Here is a 17,647-nt window from a genome sequence, read left to right on the forward strand (position 1 = left end):
GGCTTTCTCTATGAAACAGTCCTACCTATCCTGGAACTCGGTTTGTAGACCAGGCTGGCTTCTCAGATATCTGCCTGCCTCTGGCCCATGAAAGTTTTCTTTAAAGACCTGTGCCACCACTGCCTGACAACATTATCCTTTCTTAAGAGAACCAAAACAGTTCTTCTCAGGTTGCTCCTTCTGCAGGTACAACCTCAACAAGAAGAATTGTCCTGGATTGGGTATAGTTGAAATTGTAGGTTATCCATTAGTGGGAGGTAGTTTAATTTCATTATCATAAAATGCCTATCTACTGGTCTTATTGCTACTGATGCCCAATGTTCTTCAAGAGGAGTGGCTTCAAGGAGGGAAAGCATCTTACCCAGTGGTCAAGAGTTTGAGATGTAATTACTTAGGCCTCTGTGCTGGATAGTTTTGTGTCAACTTGACACAAGCAGGAATCATCTGAAAGGCAGAACCTCAATTAAGAAAATGCCTCCAGAAAATCAGTTTGGGAGTAGCCTATACGGCATTTTTAAAATAGTGATTGATGGAAGAGGGCCCAGTCTATTGTGGGTAGTGCTGTGTTACTGGGCTTGTGGTCCTGGGTTTTATAAGAAATCAGGATGAGCAAGCCATGGGGAGCAAGCCAGTAAACAGCACCTCTCCATGGCCTTTACATCAGTCCTGCCCTTAGGTTCCTGTCCTATTGTGTTCCTGTCCTGACTTCCTTCAATAATTAACAGAAATATGGAAGTGTAAGCAGAATATACCATTTCCTCCCAACTTGCTATTTTTGGTCATGGTGATTCATAGCAACAAGTGAAACCTAAACTGTACCTTTTGCAAACCTACAGTGTGTGAAATGTGTAACCTTGAAAAGATTCCCTTCATAGAGCTGACCACTTGGAGTATGAAAGGCCTTAGTCTAGGAGAACTCTTACCACAAGCAGTACAAAGAGACCTGGTATTTGGAAGTACAGACAAGCAGAGTTGAGATATTGCTTAGAATCTAGTGATTACCTGTACCATGTACTTGTGTGTATCTTCTTTGTGTGTCTATAATTTGTGCTACTTAAATTTTTTCTACATACACCTATTTAAAAAATCCTTTTAAACTGGGGATTTACACAAATCCCATTCAGGCCACAATATGAATAATAAATGTGTGTTTATTTGAACTTCTTGATGTGAGAGTCCTGCAGACAATACACTTATTTATTTCTGAAGAGGATTTATGTAGACAGAATATCCCTCAGGCATTAAGAAGAAAAAGCCTACTAAAAGCACTTTAGTAAATTATAACTCTTAGGATAAAATATGACAATAATGATTTCTAAAGTAAAAACCAAAATATAAAACTGCATATACTATACATAATGTATTTTCAACTTTTCTACTCTTTAGTTTGTCTGTGTCACTGAAAAAGCTACTTGTGGAAAATTAATTTGGATCTTAGAAGACATGAACTCCTTTGTTCATGTATAATTTGATACATTGTTTTGAACATGAGCTATGTATGGTGAAAACATTTACCAATAGTGATGTGTGGTTACTTCTTGCCATGTGATTATTCTTTCTACTTTCAGCATTTAGTGGGTAAGCAATTAGACATCTCAGATAGTGAAGTCAAAGATTGCCAAATTTATATGCTAACTCGTGGAAAAACAGGGATTATTAACACTGGTTATCATGAAATAGACTATGCATGCACCACAGGCATGATAACACAGGAGTGCAACTCATCTGAGCAGCACACTAGAGCTGACCCTGTTGTTGGGGCACAGGTTCCAGGCCTGAGATTGTGAGAGTAGGAGAGCTGATCCTGCCCCCACCCTTCTCTGTGTACCACCTACAACAATCAGGAGAGAGGACCCTACAAAATAGTAGAGCTGACACTGGTGGTGTGAGTTCAGCGGAGCAGTACCTGAGGATCTGTGAGCAGGAGAACCGGCCCCTCCACTTGCTGTAGGCTGCATTGGGTAAGCTACCTGAGACAGTACTGGAGAGTTAGCCTGGGTATTGAGGGAAACCTTTCTGGCTGAGCAACCAAGGTATCACCCAGGCCCAGAATCAGACCTATGAGTTAGCCTGCCCCCAAATCCACTGTATTTATGAACTGTTAGAGCATGTGAAGAGGACAAACATTCAGATACTAAGCTGCAGGATCTCCAGGACTTATGACAACAACAGGATATTCAATAGGAACTCCAGAGAAAGCCCGTTTTTTGATAGTGTAGCAGAAGCCAGAGGTCTCAGATCACACCTATCACTCACAGCAATGAACACTAACAAGTACAGATCAGTGGACTAAAGGGTGAAACATGTGACTCAATGGACCACACTACAGCTTCCCAAAACAAGATTCTACTCCTTTTGTGTGTGGGAGGGGTTGTTGATTTTTGTTTTTTTTAAGTTTTGTTTTGTTTTAGGGTGGAGGTTCCATGGGCAGAGGGCAGATTCAAGGGGAGAGGGAGATGAGTGGGATCAGGATGCATGATGTGAAAACCACAAAGAATCAATAAAAGATAGATAAATTTAAAAAAACATAATTTTTAAAATCATGAAGAGAAACCAATAATCAAGTGATTCACTCCATCCTAGAGGAAACAAAAACCTTTAACTTCTCTGGTATTAACAATATGGCATTTATTTGAAACTTGTCTGCATTTCCCAGGGTTATCTTTGCATGGAAATCTGAAGCTGGCTTTTTATTTGTGTGACCTGGGAAAATAGTTCACTCTTTCTGCCCATTTGGGTCTTGGACACTGGCTTCTCTTGCTTTAGCTCCAATGTAGCAGGGCTTACAGGAACTTGTCACCACAGCAACTTAGATTATCTTGTTTTCCATAAGCAACAGGAATGATCATTCAATTAAGTATCTAGTCTTACATACCACATTTAGAAAAGTATCAGAATTGAATGCAAGCCATAGGTGAGTTGCAAAATTTTAATCCTAGAAGAAGTTCTAGTCATTCTCTTGTCTAATGTTGTATATTATTTTAGTTTATTTAACTTCAAGGAAAATAGCTATTACTCATTATTTTCTAATATATCAAGTTGAGTACATGTAATTCAGTAGATGGGAGATGACTCTCCCTTTGCTGGAGTTGCTCAGACCACTCTGTGTCCATATAGCTATATGGCTGCTTCAGGTCACACAGTGTGCTTCTTTAAGTTATATTTGCACTTCTATTCAAGGAATGTTTAGTAAATTAAGGAATGATGCCTGATTTTAAAAGCCAACTTGCTACACTAAAGAATCTCCTGGAAAGATAGTCTCCTCTGAAGAATTACCTTACATAGGCCTGTGGGTGTATCCATGAGGGACTGTCTTGATTGTCAGTTGACTCAGCCCACCCTAGGTGGCATCATTCCCTAGCCTAGGCCCTGAACTGTATGAGTGAAGAAAGGTAGCTCAGCCAGCAAACAGGCAACATGGATGCAGTTTTTCTTAGCTCTGCTCTTGTGTGTGTGTGTGTGTGTGTGTGTGTGTGTGTGTGTGTGTGTGTGTGTGTGTAAAACCGAACAGAAAGACTAGAGTTACAGGAGAATTCAGATGAATGAAATCTGACCAATAAGTGTTCTGAGGACCCAAGTTCTGTCCTCTGCCAGAGCAGCAAGTACCATTAAGTAACATATACCATATAGCAAGTACTGTATACCATACAGAAAGTACTATATGCTATACATAAAAGAGCCTTGTCCTTCAAGAATGTAGCAATGTGTGTGCAAGGATTAACTGCACTTAGGGATCTCAATGTCAAAGGTTAACATTTCACCCAGCTGCTAAAAATGTGTTGTGGATGATTTCAACTCTGAAGAATTATTTGAAAATCCTCAACTGGTTGGCAGCAGATTATCATTTCTCCAAGAGTTGCCTTCTACTTTTGGAAAATTTACTTAGATTGTGGCCCTGTCACAATCTCAGGAAATGTTAAATCGATGCAAAATGAGTGGATCCGTATTTCTAAAAATAACCTTTTCACAGGAAGAAGAGCTGAGGAAGAGCGGGGAGGCCAAGTATGCACACCTGAGTGATGAGCTGCATGTATTAATTGAAGTGTTTGCTCCACCTGGGGAGGCTTATTCACGGATGAGTCACGCCTTGGAAGAGATTAAAAAATTCCTGGTTCCTGTAAGTGGTTTTCAAATTTACAAACTGTTTCTTATTGGTTCCTATTTGAAATTGTGTCTTTGATCTCTAGTGACTTTTTGGAAGGGAGTTCACACTGCACAGTAGTTTCCTATACATAGATTTGATACACATCTTAAATAAATTGGGCACACAGGACACATATTACAAGATCTAGCATGTTGGTACTTTCTACTAGTCTGACATGAGTATTCATCACCAGCCTGTGTATAGTATAATCAGTCCACAGCCAGAAACACTAGTAAGAGAAATGTATACAAAAAATACACCATTTATGTCACCTTTCCCCATTTTAAGCCCTTAACATGTATTTTGATAATCTATAATTAATAGGAAAATATAGTATAAAAATAAGTATGAGACTGAATATGTATTATTTATACTAAGACAATGATAATTTTTAAAATAACAAATGTCTTTTGTGTGGTAGCATGTCAGGTAATATAAGGTAATATTAATAGAGGCAGATAAAAATTAACATAGAAAGTTAGAAATTTAAACTCACCATGCAATATCAGAAAAATAGAGGATGCTCATTTAATAAGGTGGCAAATTCAACTGCAAATTGAGTCAAGTTCTCTACTGATTTCCTAAGAGACAGAGGAACATAAATTCATGTAGTCTTAAGGTTGACAATTGAACGTTCTAGAAACAAGGGCTTCAATAGAGGTCTTGCCAAGAGGCTTGAGATTGTGAGATATTGAGAGAATGCTGAGTAAAGTTCCCTGGAAGAGCTTGGAAAGATCCTCAGTCCAGAACATAGATAGCTGAGATTAATTTACAAATGAAGAAACTGGAGATCTGTATACTCAGTAAAAACTTCAGAGAATGTGGCTGGCAGATAAGATCCACTGACTAGTAGTGGTATAGAAAACTGGAAAGGACAAATATCAGGGAATTCTTTAAGTGTGCAAGCATTAAGGTCTAGCCACATTTTCTAGTTACATGTCCAATCCCAACATTAATCTTTGTCAAGACACAATTATAGAATAATGTCACACTAACTTGAGTATTTCTTTATTGCATGTGCACTGTTACTATTTGAGTCTCATCTGGAAACTCTCCTAAATAGATCTCATTCTGAAGATTGATGATGCTCATTCTTGCTTCCTTTGGTTTTCCAAGAAAATATTTGTGCTAGGTTCAATAAGGCATTTTAGTCTATTTAGTTAGAAACAGACCAGATAAGCATATGTATAGTGAGGTCAGGTCTGTGTATATCAAAATCTATTTGTATGGCTTTAGATAAGTTACTTAAATGTTCACAGGATCAGTTTATGTATCTTTAAGATGAAAATGGTCACAAAGTAGTTCAGTCGCAACTATTGTGAATATTAAACAGGATAATATATGTAAAAGGTTTAAAAATAAAAAAGCATTGGTGAAATTGATTTTTAAAATCTATTATAATAGAAAGACCTTTGAATGACGTTATAAGGTAAAATGTGTTAGACACAGTTAATACGTCTTTTGTGTTTAGAAGTATTACCTATGTCTATCTATCTACCTAGATATAGAGGAAAAATTATTAAATTACAAATTTCTCCCATTATTTTCCTCCTTAAAGACTCTCCCATGCAACCCTCCCTGCTATCCTTCAAGTTAAGGAAATCCTTTATTCACTAATTGTTATTTTATGCATATACATTCCTACATACATATTTGCATATATATATATATATTCCTAAGTATAAATTTCTCAGTCAAGAGTGTGCAAGAAGAAGTTGATACTGAGGCAGGAGCCAGAGCTCAACTCTGCCCTGAGTAGGGGTGGGAATGACCCAACAATCTTAGCAGGCTTACAGCAGGACCAAGCACTTGGTCCTCCAGGGACAAGTCAACCAGCCTGCAATCCCCAGTTCAGGAAAACTGAAAGCTGAAATAGAGACCATAAAAAGAATACAGTCTGAAGGAATACTGGAATCAGTAAAGGTGGGAAAATGATCAGGAACTACACATGCAAGCATAACCAACAGAATACAAGAGTTGGAAGAAGAATCTCAGGGATTGAAGATACACCAGGAAAAATAGATTCATCAACCAAAGAAAATCTGAAGTCCAAAAAATCCCTAACACAAAATATCCAGGAAATATGGGACATCAGGAACAGGACAAACCTAAGAATAATAGGTATAGAAGAAGGTCAAGAAATCTACCTCAAAGGTGCAGAAAACATATTCAACAAAATCATATATGAAACTTCTCAACATAGAAAGATATGCCAATGAAAGCACAAGAGACCTACAGAACACCAAATAGAATGGACCACAAAAAATGTCCCCTCACCACATAATCATTAAAGCACCAAACATACAGAATAAAGAAAGAATATAAAGAGCAGCAAAGAAAAAAGGCCAAGTACCATATAAAGGCAGACCTATCAGAGTCACACCTGAATTCTCCATGGAAGCCAGAAGGTCCTGGATAGATATTCTACAAACATTAAGAGACCACGAATACAGGCCCAGACTACTATACCCAGAAAAGCTTTCAATAACTATAGATGGAAAAAACAAGATATTCCACGACAAAACCAGATTTAAACAACACATATCCACTAATCCAGCCCTACAGAAAATACTGGAAGGAAAACTCCAACCTATGTAAGTTAACTACACTCACAAAAACATAGGCAGCAGATGATCCCACATTACCAAAAGCAAAAAGGAAAGCAGGGTAAATCCACAAATAATGCCCCACCAACAACAAATCAAAAACAAACATGTTTTAACCCTCACTGGTCCTTAATTTCCCTCAATATTAATGGTCATAATTTGCCTATAAAAAGACACTGGCTAACAAAATGGATATGAAGACAGAATCCATCTTTCTGCTGCATACAAGAAACACACCTCAGCCTCAAAAACAGACATCACCTCAGAGTAAGGGTTGGAATAAGATTTTCCAATCAAATGGACCCAAGAAACAAACCGGTATAGCTATCCTAGCAACTAACAAATTAGACTTCAAGCTAAAATCAATCAAAAGAGATGAATAAGGCCATTTCATATTCATCACAGGAAAAATCAATCAGAAAGAAGTCTCAATTCTGAACATCAATGCCCCTAATACAAAGACACCCACATTCAAAAAGAAACATTACTAAAATTCAAATCACACATAAGATCTCACACACTTGTAGTGGGAGACTTCAACATCCCATTCTCACCACTAGACAGGACCACCAGACAGAAACATAACAAGGAAGCAAAGGAACTAACAGAAGTTATGACCCAGTTGGGATTAACAGACATCTATAAAGCATTCCATCCAAATACAAAAGAATATACCTTCTTCTCAGTGACACATGGGACCGTCTCTAAAATCAACCACATACTTGGCAACATATCAAACCTCAACAGGTACAAAAAAATGGAATAACCCTCTGTATCTCCTGAGACCACCATGCTTTAAAGTTAGAATTCAACAACACAAATTGCAGAAGCCCCACAAAATTATGGAAACTGAACAATTCTCCATTTCACCATTCCTGGGTCAAGGAAGTAATAAAGAAATTAAAGACTTCCAAGAATTCAATGGAAATGAAGGCACAACATACCCAAACTTATGGGACACTTTGAAAGCAGTACTAAGAGGAAAACTCATAGCACTAAGTGCCGCATGAAGAAAGTGGAGAATAGTCACACTAGAGAATTAACAGCACAACGGAAAGCTCTAGAACAAAAAGAAGCAAACTCACCCCAGAAGAGTAGAATCCAGGAAATAATCAAACTGAGGGCTGAAGTCAATAAGTTGAAACAAAGAACACAATACAAAGAATCAATGTAACAAAGAGTTGGTTCTTGTAGAAAATAACCAAGATAGGCAAAACTTTGTCCAAACTAACCTAGATTCAGATGAAATCAGAACTACTATGTCTGCTTATTTGGTGTTTGTATATTTGTGGTCTCTGAATACTAATCTGTGATCAGTTTCTGTGGAACTGACTAGAAAAAAACAGGTTTTTTTTCCTATAATGTTGTTGCCATTGCAGAGAACATGCTAGTCTTCCTTCATGTCAAAGGTGGCCATTGCAGATTCTGCCCTCACCATTCTTTACAGTACCCTCATTTGTTTTTGTGTTTACATAAAATGACAAAAGTATAAAAGGGAAGGTTAAGCACCTTTATACAAAAATATTAAAGTTTAAGGATAAAGTTACATAATGAAAATATGTAAAGTTCTAGCATATATTCTGGCACTTAGTGGGCCAAACAGAAAATAAAATAAAATAAAAAATAGACTGAGGAAACCAGAACTACCTAAACTTTGCTCACTATTGTGTGTAACTTTAAGAAGAGTTTGCGATCTTATGAAGAACAATACACACAAAGATGGGATTACTTAAAAACTGACTTCCTGCTGTGTTTGTTAAGCCAAAACCTTTTCCTTCAATTGACATAATCCAGTCACATGGAAGGTAGTGTGAGCCCCTACTGAGTAAAGATATAATGACGTTCCTAGTGTGTACAGTGTACATGGTGCTGGGACAGCATGGCAATGGACACTTAGACTCTGTCTTTTGTTTGTTTGTTTCTTGACTGACATCTGAGATGTTGTTTGTTCACTTTCTTCTTAAATTTAGAATTTTATGACTTGTGTTCTATAAATAGACATTCCAGCTTTTGTCATGTAATAGAACTAGTAAGATTTTATAATTTTGAGCATTTCTAATTGGTTTTTTTGAAACCCTGTCTCTCATCTGGGATTTAACATTTTCCAGCCATTACTGAACATTTGTTTCAGTCACAATAAATTTTGAGCTCACAGATCCTTTTAATAATCTTGCCCAGTCCCACAGGTCCTTTGTGCTACCTGGGGCACACTGAAGGGAAGAAAACACCATCTGCTTTTAGCACATTTTTTCCCAAAAATGAGTTACATTTACCCCCATTCTGCCCCCTTCCTTCTCATTTCTAGTCCTATTTGAGGAAATTAATCACTTTCTAGAAGATGATTTACATACAAAGGTAGAAATTTAAACAGAGTGATTTTTTTAAATGAAAGGGAAACCACCCACTAATAAAATGTTTTAACAACTCTTCTTAAAACCAAGAATAAACTCACTGCCCTAAGGATAATACATCATCTAAAATTCCCTTGTAGAGTGCAGACACACAGTTTAAAATGCACAAGAGATCTGTTGTGTAACTAGCACTCTTCTTTACAGAGGGTACAGCCATATAAGGATGGATGATTTTTTAGTAAGTATGCAAGTTAAGGATACAGGGAGGTCCCCCTTCCTTGAAAGTTATGTATTCTGACATTTTCAAAGACAGGCAGCAACAGAGACAGAACTCTTTCTCACCAATAATATTATTAATATGTGAATATGAGGATGTTATTGGATCACCCTAGAGTATTGCAGTGAATCATAGAGGTCATATGATCATGAAGGTAGCTATATACTTACTGTAAAGTTCCTCTATATTTAGAGCATCATATATCTACGTTCTTGTCAAAACTGTTGTTTCTAGGCTTACGGTCATTAATTAATATTTGCCAGCATTGCTTTCAATGCTATAACAGGTAACATTTGTACTGTACTTTATTAGATGCTCATTAATGCTTTCACATATTTTATGTCTGGTGACCTTGTGTTTTCATGGCACAAACACACTTACAACTTAATGGATATTCTTTCTAGTTGTTTTAAAGATGGAGAAATGGTATGTAGCAGAGCCCCTCTGATGTTGGAAATGTGAAACTGATATTTCTTGGATTTATATCCTTACTGATTTACTTCTGGAAGCTTGCTGAAACCTTCTCCCACTATAATGTAGTCAGTTTTGGTTAGTAGTAATGGCTAATATAATATTTCATTAAATATAATAGAAACTAATCTAGAAGAAAAATATAGAGTTGCAAAACACATTTTATAAATGGTGATTCTTTCATTGTTTTTGGCAGTAAAGTGACTACTTTAGAGCTTGTATATTCTCTTACATCATAATAAGATTACCGACTTGACTAGTACTTGACACCTGTGGAAGGGCAGGAGGAAGGGACCATCTTTGCCTACTTTTTATGTGTTCCTGGGGCAGAGGGGCAGGGAGACTGAGAGAAAGAGAGAAATGCCATCTGACATCTGTAAGTGATAAAGAAGAGTAACATAGGCCTCAATAGAAGATTGCACTCGTGTCCAGGGAAGAGTACCAGAAGAGCACTGTGTGGAAGCCCTCTCTGTATAAGCCTGTTCATGTCTCAGGTTCCTCCTAAGTGGCTTCCTAGTCTGCACTCTGTCTTTACTCCCCATTCACAGCAGCTCCCCAGTCAGATTGCAGCTTCTTGAGCCTGAGTCTTTATCATTAGTTTGCTCTGCTTTCTCCTTCTAAAATTCCGAATATCATCCTTGTTTCTTGTGCTGAAGCTTGTGCTTATCTGGAGCTCTGATTCATGTTCTATAGCTTGGCATGTTGCGTTTAATTTCAAAGTATTTTCACATAAATCTATTCCTGCTTCCTGATTCACAGACACACTATGACTCACTCTGTCTATGAGGTATGTATTTTGCTCTCTGTTCTCTTCCTCCTTTCATCTATTCTTTTTTTTAATTATAATGACTTTTTGATGGTTGTTTTGTTTTTGTTTCTTATATACATAGAGGAAAGAAATTCTGCCTAAGTCCAGTTTATCAAGTATTAACCAACTGTGTTATGCTGTATTTAAATGACTCTAGCTGAACTGAATATTTTTAATAGTTTCTTTATATTAAATTACATGTCTATCTGATTGGAATACATTTTAAAGCAAAACAAAATTCATGCTGTTTACTTTTGCATTTAAAATTATACAGACACAATAAAAATGGACAAGTGATCCAAATTATTTAAATGTTAAAAGAAAGTAGCATACATATTATTTTCTTTAAAATTTATCACAATTAAGATATAACTTTGATAAGTCTTGGTTTATGGCACATGCCATGTAACAAATACAAACTAGAAATTATTTAATATTCCATTCTAGTATACTACCAGTGATGAATAAATTTGCTTGTTTATAGAATTTATGAACATGTGAAGGAATGAATATTTCTCACTATGGTATTATCTAGAGATATATGATGGGTTTGGTTTTTTGAGTTATGAAATTAGGGGTTTTTTTTGACAATTTCACACAGGTGTAGACTATATTCTGATCGCACTTATTTTCTTACCCTCTCTTAACCTTTTCCATTGACACCAAATCCCTCTCATCCCACCCAGTCCACATCTTACCTGAGTGTCTTTATTTTTGTTGTTGTTTTTACTTGGTGTCTTAGCCACTGTTCCATTGCTGTGAGCAGACACCATGAGCAAGGCAGCTCTCATCAAAGACAGCATTTATTTGAGGGATAATGAACAGTTTCAGAGCGTTAGTTGGTCATCATCATGGCAGGGAGTATGGTGCTAGAGCAATATCTGAGAGCTTTACATCCTAATACACAAGCAGGAACGTGGAGAAACACTGGGCCTGGCTTGGGCTTTTGAAATCTCAACGTCCACTCCCTGTGACACACTTACTGCAACAAGGCCATAACTCCTAATCTTTCTGAACCAGTTTACTAAGTGAGGAGTAAACATTATAATATTTGAGCCTAGTGGAGCCATAGTCACTCAAACCACAACTCTTGGTGACTCACTGGGCTTAACCAGGGCTACAGGATGCACATGGGTATGCACTGGGGCATAGTCATTATGCCATTGAATACAATGACTTTCTCTCATCAGCATGTCTTTACTGAGTTCAACCCCCATCTGTGACTATTTTTAGGGTCCCAGACTTCTGTGAGCTCAGCAATGTCAGGGTCACACCACACCATTAAGATAGCTACCTTCCCATCAACCAGATCTTACAATTTCTTCCTTTTCTTCTGCCATATACCCCGGGATTTGGAGTGGGTAATGTGAGTGTCCTGTTTAACAGCAACCACCTAGTCTACTTTGAGTTTCTGTATAAACTGTAGTCATTCCAGACAGAAGTTTCTTTGATTAAGGCTGGGAACAGCAACAGTCTATGGATAGAAAGATAAATATTTAGGGACAGTTTCACAAACTGTCCAATTAGCAAAGCAAAACCCATCAATTCATTGCTAATGCCTGGGATATCCTCAGCCATGCTTTTAACCATTTCTGAAGACTTGGACTTCTCTGGAGCTGGCCTCAGATCTATTTAAAATCAATTAAGTAAAAATTCTGTACATTATACCTCATAGACATTTCAAATTTAGATTTGTTTATTTACTTTAGAATTGTAGGTGGGAAGTAGAAGAAGACAGAGCATATGGGAAATGGTAGGATACATGTGATGAACACGAAAGGAAGAAATAAAGGTGGTGAATTGTTTTTTCCAGTAATGGGAGTGTGAGATAGTGGAGAAGAATAGATATGGAGGACAGATAACCCACACTAAAGAAGTGAGAAGCCACATCAGGACCTACTATTTTATAAGCAAGTTGGAAAATGTAATGTAAGACAGAATTTGAAGGTTGAAGAGTGGTTTAGCATATTTACGCAGAAATCCATTGGATTTACATTCCTGGATCTAAGACTAAAAAGTATCAAAACTGTACCATGGGAGAAGAAAATATAAAAATTCATGAATAAAACTACCTTAAGATGCTAAATTTATCCTATATTTTGAATTTAGTGCCCTATATTGAAAAAGATAGGTCATTTTCTTGAAACTGCCTGAAGTTAGTTACAATAAAAAAGTAGGTTTGCTCACAGTTACACCCCTAACTAAATGAATAATTTATCTCATGATGTAATTTTACAATTACCTTACAGCAGATTCTGCACTTCCAAATTTTATCTCAAACATGCTATAAATACAGTATGAACTATAGTACATTTAGGAAAAACTTCACCTAGAGATTTAGTTTATCTTACTAGAAATCTTACCACTTAAGTTTGATGTATGAGAGAAAAAAGTGTATAGCCATTAGTAAACATGAGCATTTATTTAGTGTCTGTTTATAAGTGACGTTAAACTTCTTATTTAAATATAAAACATTATATACAGCCTATTATAAAAATTTAGAGAAAAGCAAAATAATTTGATTATAAAATTTGTATTTTAGATTAGCTTATTGAAGTAGCTCAAAATTAAAACTTCAACTAAAATAGATTTTAAAACATGTATCAAAATGTCACTAACTCATATTTAGGCAGTCAGGTCAATGAGCCTTTCCCTAGGCAAGAGCACACCAATGGATTATCCAATATGAAGTAATCATCATACAAGTAACATTATTTATACTATGCAGGTGATATTTAGGAATATATATATATATATATATGTAACAATAGTTAATGAAAAAAAGGGAACAATGATAAGTATATGAAAAGACTTTTGGGAAGGGAGGGGGGAAATGATGTGATTATTTTGTATTATCTAAAATAAAAGCAATAGAGATATGACTATAGATAATTTTAATAGTCCTATTGTTTCCTAATCTCTTCTATAATAAATGTTTTCTTTTTCTCTAAGTAGGAACATTACCATAGTCCAGAATATCCATATTGATAAATTATTTTACTGCTTTCTGACTCTTGAAATATGATAGATAATTTTTCTATATGACGATGGAAAAAAAAGGCAACTATGGCTTAGTAACTGAGCACATGCTTTTATGCTGTCAAATTTGCCCCTAACCTACATCTATCCAGCCTGGAAAGTGTTAGTCCCCCATGCTTGTTTCTCATGCTTTGCCTGATAGACTGGATTTTAGGGGACTAAAGTAGTGGTAGCTAATGTACCTCCAACTTTCTCCCAGTCCCAGCTCTAGGCTGGATCAAGTCATCCAGAATTTGATCCTTTTTCCTCCTCAAGGATCTCATGGTACCAGACCTTGAGCAGTGACTAGTGACTTGGCCTGGAGGACACTAAATCTCTGGCACGCTACAAACCCTAAACTCTCACTGAGAATGCAGGGAGACCCTCTTTTGGTTTTAATTTTATTTGAGTTCAGCATCCCTTTCTATATTTTATTTCCTGTCTCTAGTCTAGGAAGACAATATCAAATTATCCTGTCATAGACATTAACAAAACTTAGTGCACCTTGAACCAAGTGCACTGCAAAACTTGTGTTGGTACTCATGAATTACATATAAATGCAAGATAGAGTAAAACATTAGCATATCTCACTATTTCTAAGCATCCAGATGTTTTACCATGCAAGACACAAAATGTACAGATACTTTTCTAAAGATGATTTTTGCCTAAACACCTGTGTAGATATCTGTTTAAGTGGTTTTCTATAAAACACAGTTCTGCCACTGCAACATGTCTCATTTATCTATTATTTATGTTATGACTGCGATGTCAGAATCACTTGAAAGCTAGACCAAAACAATGATTCCTAATTTATTTTCTGATATCTCAATGTCTGTAAGTCACATTAGCTAATTAAATTAATGAGAAGTTACTTTAAAACATTCAAAAAATCCAGTCACAGCAAGTAATAATCAACTGTGGACCTCAAGGCACTAGCTTGTTTTTCACAAACATCTGCTTTCAGAATTCAAAAGAATGGAGTGATTGATACACTAGAGTAAAGCAGATGTGCTCTTGAGCGTGGGCACTGATGTGGCTATGTAGCTTGCCCAGAGTCAGTACTCTATCTTTGTAAAATCTGAAGCACATTTGGGTTACAGTCTACAAGCACCATGCTAGCACAAACCTCTGCTTGCAGCAGCAGTCCATGACTTCTGACTCAAAGAAAGAGATTCTTACTGTGGGGACGACTAAAGGATGTACACCTGAACTTCCATATTTTCTAGAACATTTCCCACCATTTATACAGTTACAAATGAGTCTGAAGACAGCAATGCTACCTTGTTAAGTATTATTCAGCTTCACTCTTAATCATCTCCACAAATGACCCATGAGGAAAAATAACTGCAGGTGAAGATGGTTAAATACTTCATATTATAGTGTACTAAAGGGGAAAGGAGTCTAGACAGGAGGCTAGAGTCCACCCTGAATCTCATTACAGGGCAAAAGTCAGCTGAAAACACAACTGGAATGGGCCATCCATGGGACACACTGAGAATCTTATCAGTTGTCTTTTCTGAAGTGACAAAAATGTGAATAGCTAGATTGTAAGGGAAAGTAAACAGTCTCTCCTCACCCTGTGTTTAAAAGTAGTTTAGAAATCATTCTAATGCAGACTGCAGGCCTTCTCTTGTTATCAAGAAAAGGCTTTTCACCTGGATTTCTACGAGACTCCTTATATAGTCATTAAGGTCAGCATGGAGGAGGAGAGGACATATGCCCTGATAAGACACAATAGGAGTACTTTCCTTAATGTAGAGCATGGCATTTAGTGGATATTTCGCAGATACTTCATTCCACAGGGTGGGAAGAAGGAAGTGGCAATGTGGACAATGACCTTTATAAACACGGCCTTCCATCATACCACATATAACGCTATATCATTTTAGTCTCTTTGGGAACTCTCACAAATAAACTGCTCCCATTTTATTTAGTTATTTTACTTATGTTAGGGCCAAAATTTAAACCCAGGGCCTTGCTTATACTAAGCAAATGCTGCAAGATGGAGTCACAAAAACAGCACCTATACTAACATTAGAAACCCAGCTTACACTTTCTCCTCCATGACTCACCTCCTCCTTCCAAGGTTCAGGGATCATGTGGAAAGATGGGACAAAAAGATTGTAAAGGACAGAAACAGGGGATGCCAAAAAGAAGTGTTTCTGGACACATCAGGACAAGTACACTTATGAACTAGCAGTAGTTGTGATAGAATGCCTTAAACCCGGGGGACCTGGGCAAGCTCAAGCCAGGCAAAACCACAGCCTGGGGTGAGAAGACATACACAATTCCCACTTCTTGTTGAAGAGCTGTTGACAACTGACAGTTTCCATAGAAGAAAAGTCGGTTTTGATAAGGGTGTGACACACCTAAAGATGGCTCAACACCCTTGTGTAGATGAGCAGTGCAGCTCAAATTGACCTGGATAGGTTGAATTAACCAAAAATAAGAAAGGAGAACACAAAGTTGAGTAGGGGAAGTGTCTTGGCAGATGCACTTGAAGGATGCACACTGAATATGATCAAAGTGCATTGTGTGAAATTATCAAAGAATTGATGAAAGCATTTTAAAATAATTTTCAACATTCATGTGACCACATATCTTTCTATAATGAAGATTTCATCATTCCTTCTAACATAATTTAGAGAAACTAGCATCACAGGAATACTACAGCTTCGAAGAAGGTTTTAGAATCTGTTTCCTCAGATTACTAAATTTTGTTTGTTCTTATTATTAGAAAATATCCCAGAATAGTGGGTGCTATAAGTTGTAATTTTCCTAAAGAATGTCTGCATTCCAAACTCAGAGCATTGCCCTGGCAGATTAATCAATGTAGACTACTTACTGTCTGCTTCACATGTATCACTTCCTGCACCAGGGCTATCTGCACATGTGTTTCTTGCCATGTTTTATTTTGGTAGTAAATAGTCACCAACCACTGTCACCTGATAGTTTGTGAGTCAGCTGTAACAATTTTGCAAAAATAAAAATTGAACCATCAGCTAACTCTTTGCGTTGAGGGTGATTTCTTGCTAAGCGCAGTCTCCTCTGAAATAAGACAGATTTACACATAACATGCCATATTCAACATCTAAATTCTACCCTACTGAACCAACATTCACATGGAGGGCTGGTGGGATATATATTCATCTTATGATTTGTATAAAATGTCTTATTCTATTATTGCAAGTTACAAACTACCTGGCTTAGATTTCCATTATTATCTAACTTTTAACAGTATTCAAGTATGAATTTCAATGATGAAAATAATTATTTTAACAGATATCCCTAAATGTGTTCATCATAACTCACTGATTATGATCACTCTTTAATTTTAAGCATGCTTACTGTAGAAAAAAATAATGGATCTTCAATTGTGTAGCAATCATTTGTTTCAATCTGTTGAAAGATAAATTTTACATGAAAAAATGACACCTTTGCAGAATATTTTTCACACATACACATTCCCTGTGTGTATGAGACTCATGTGGCATTCAGGTTTTGAAGTGGAAATCACTGAAATGGAGGTCAGATTTGAGTTATGTGGGCTATTTGTTTATGTGCTAGAGCTCCTGTTCTTCACTATAGTTCCTTTTCTTTTACAAGCTGATTGAGAGCAATGGCCATCTTGCTTCTATCAGGGCAGGCATCCTAGGAAGATCCCTTGTTTATTGTATCACCATTCATCATCAGTACCACTTCTGTAAATCCGTGGTACCAAAACTAGCCTCATATCAGTGAGCAGAAGATTGTCTTTATTGACAAAACTGTAAACTTTCAAAGCATATGATTATACTTTTGATTTTCAACACAGTAAATCAGCCCTTCAAGTCCTGTCAGAGATTAGAAATGTAGACACTTAGCCAATTCCAATCAAAGCTTGTTTGTGAAATATACTTACTGAAGATTGCTTGTAAGATATACTAGCCTTCAGAACATTAATGAATCTGTGAATTTCATTTGCTGGGACAT

General features: G+C 36.7%; 1 protein-coding gene across 2 annotated transcripts in view; it reads left to right on the top strand.

The window, feature by feature from the left end:
- Khdrbs2 (KH RNA binding domain containing, signal transduction associated 2) overlaps positions 1-17,647 on the top strand; it is a 439,601-nt gene that overhangs the window by 199,684 nt on the left and 222,270 nt on the right. For both annotated transcript variants that reach the window (XR_005870125.1, XM_040729474.1), the window contains exon 4: positions 3,971-4,117. Coding sequence is in view for 1 of the 2 variants with exons in the window: in XM_040729474.1 (XP_040585408.1) it covers positions 3,971-4,117 (147 nt within the window). In the remaining variant the exon portion in view is untranslated. The remainder of the gene's footprint in view (positions 1-3,970; positions 4,118-17,647) is intronic.

The sequence above is a fragment of the Mesocricetus auratus genome, unplaced genomic scaffold (genome assembly GCF_017639785.1).
Source record: "Mesocricetus auratus isolate SY011 unplaced genomic scaffold, BCM_Maur_2.0 Super-Scaffold_100021, whole genome shotgun sequence".
Taxonomy (NCBI): Eukaryota; Metazoa; Chordata; class Mammalia; order Rodentia; family Cricetidae; genus Mesocricetus; species Mesocricetus auratus.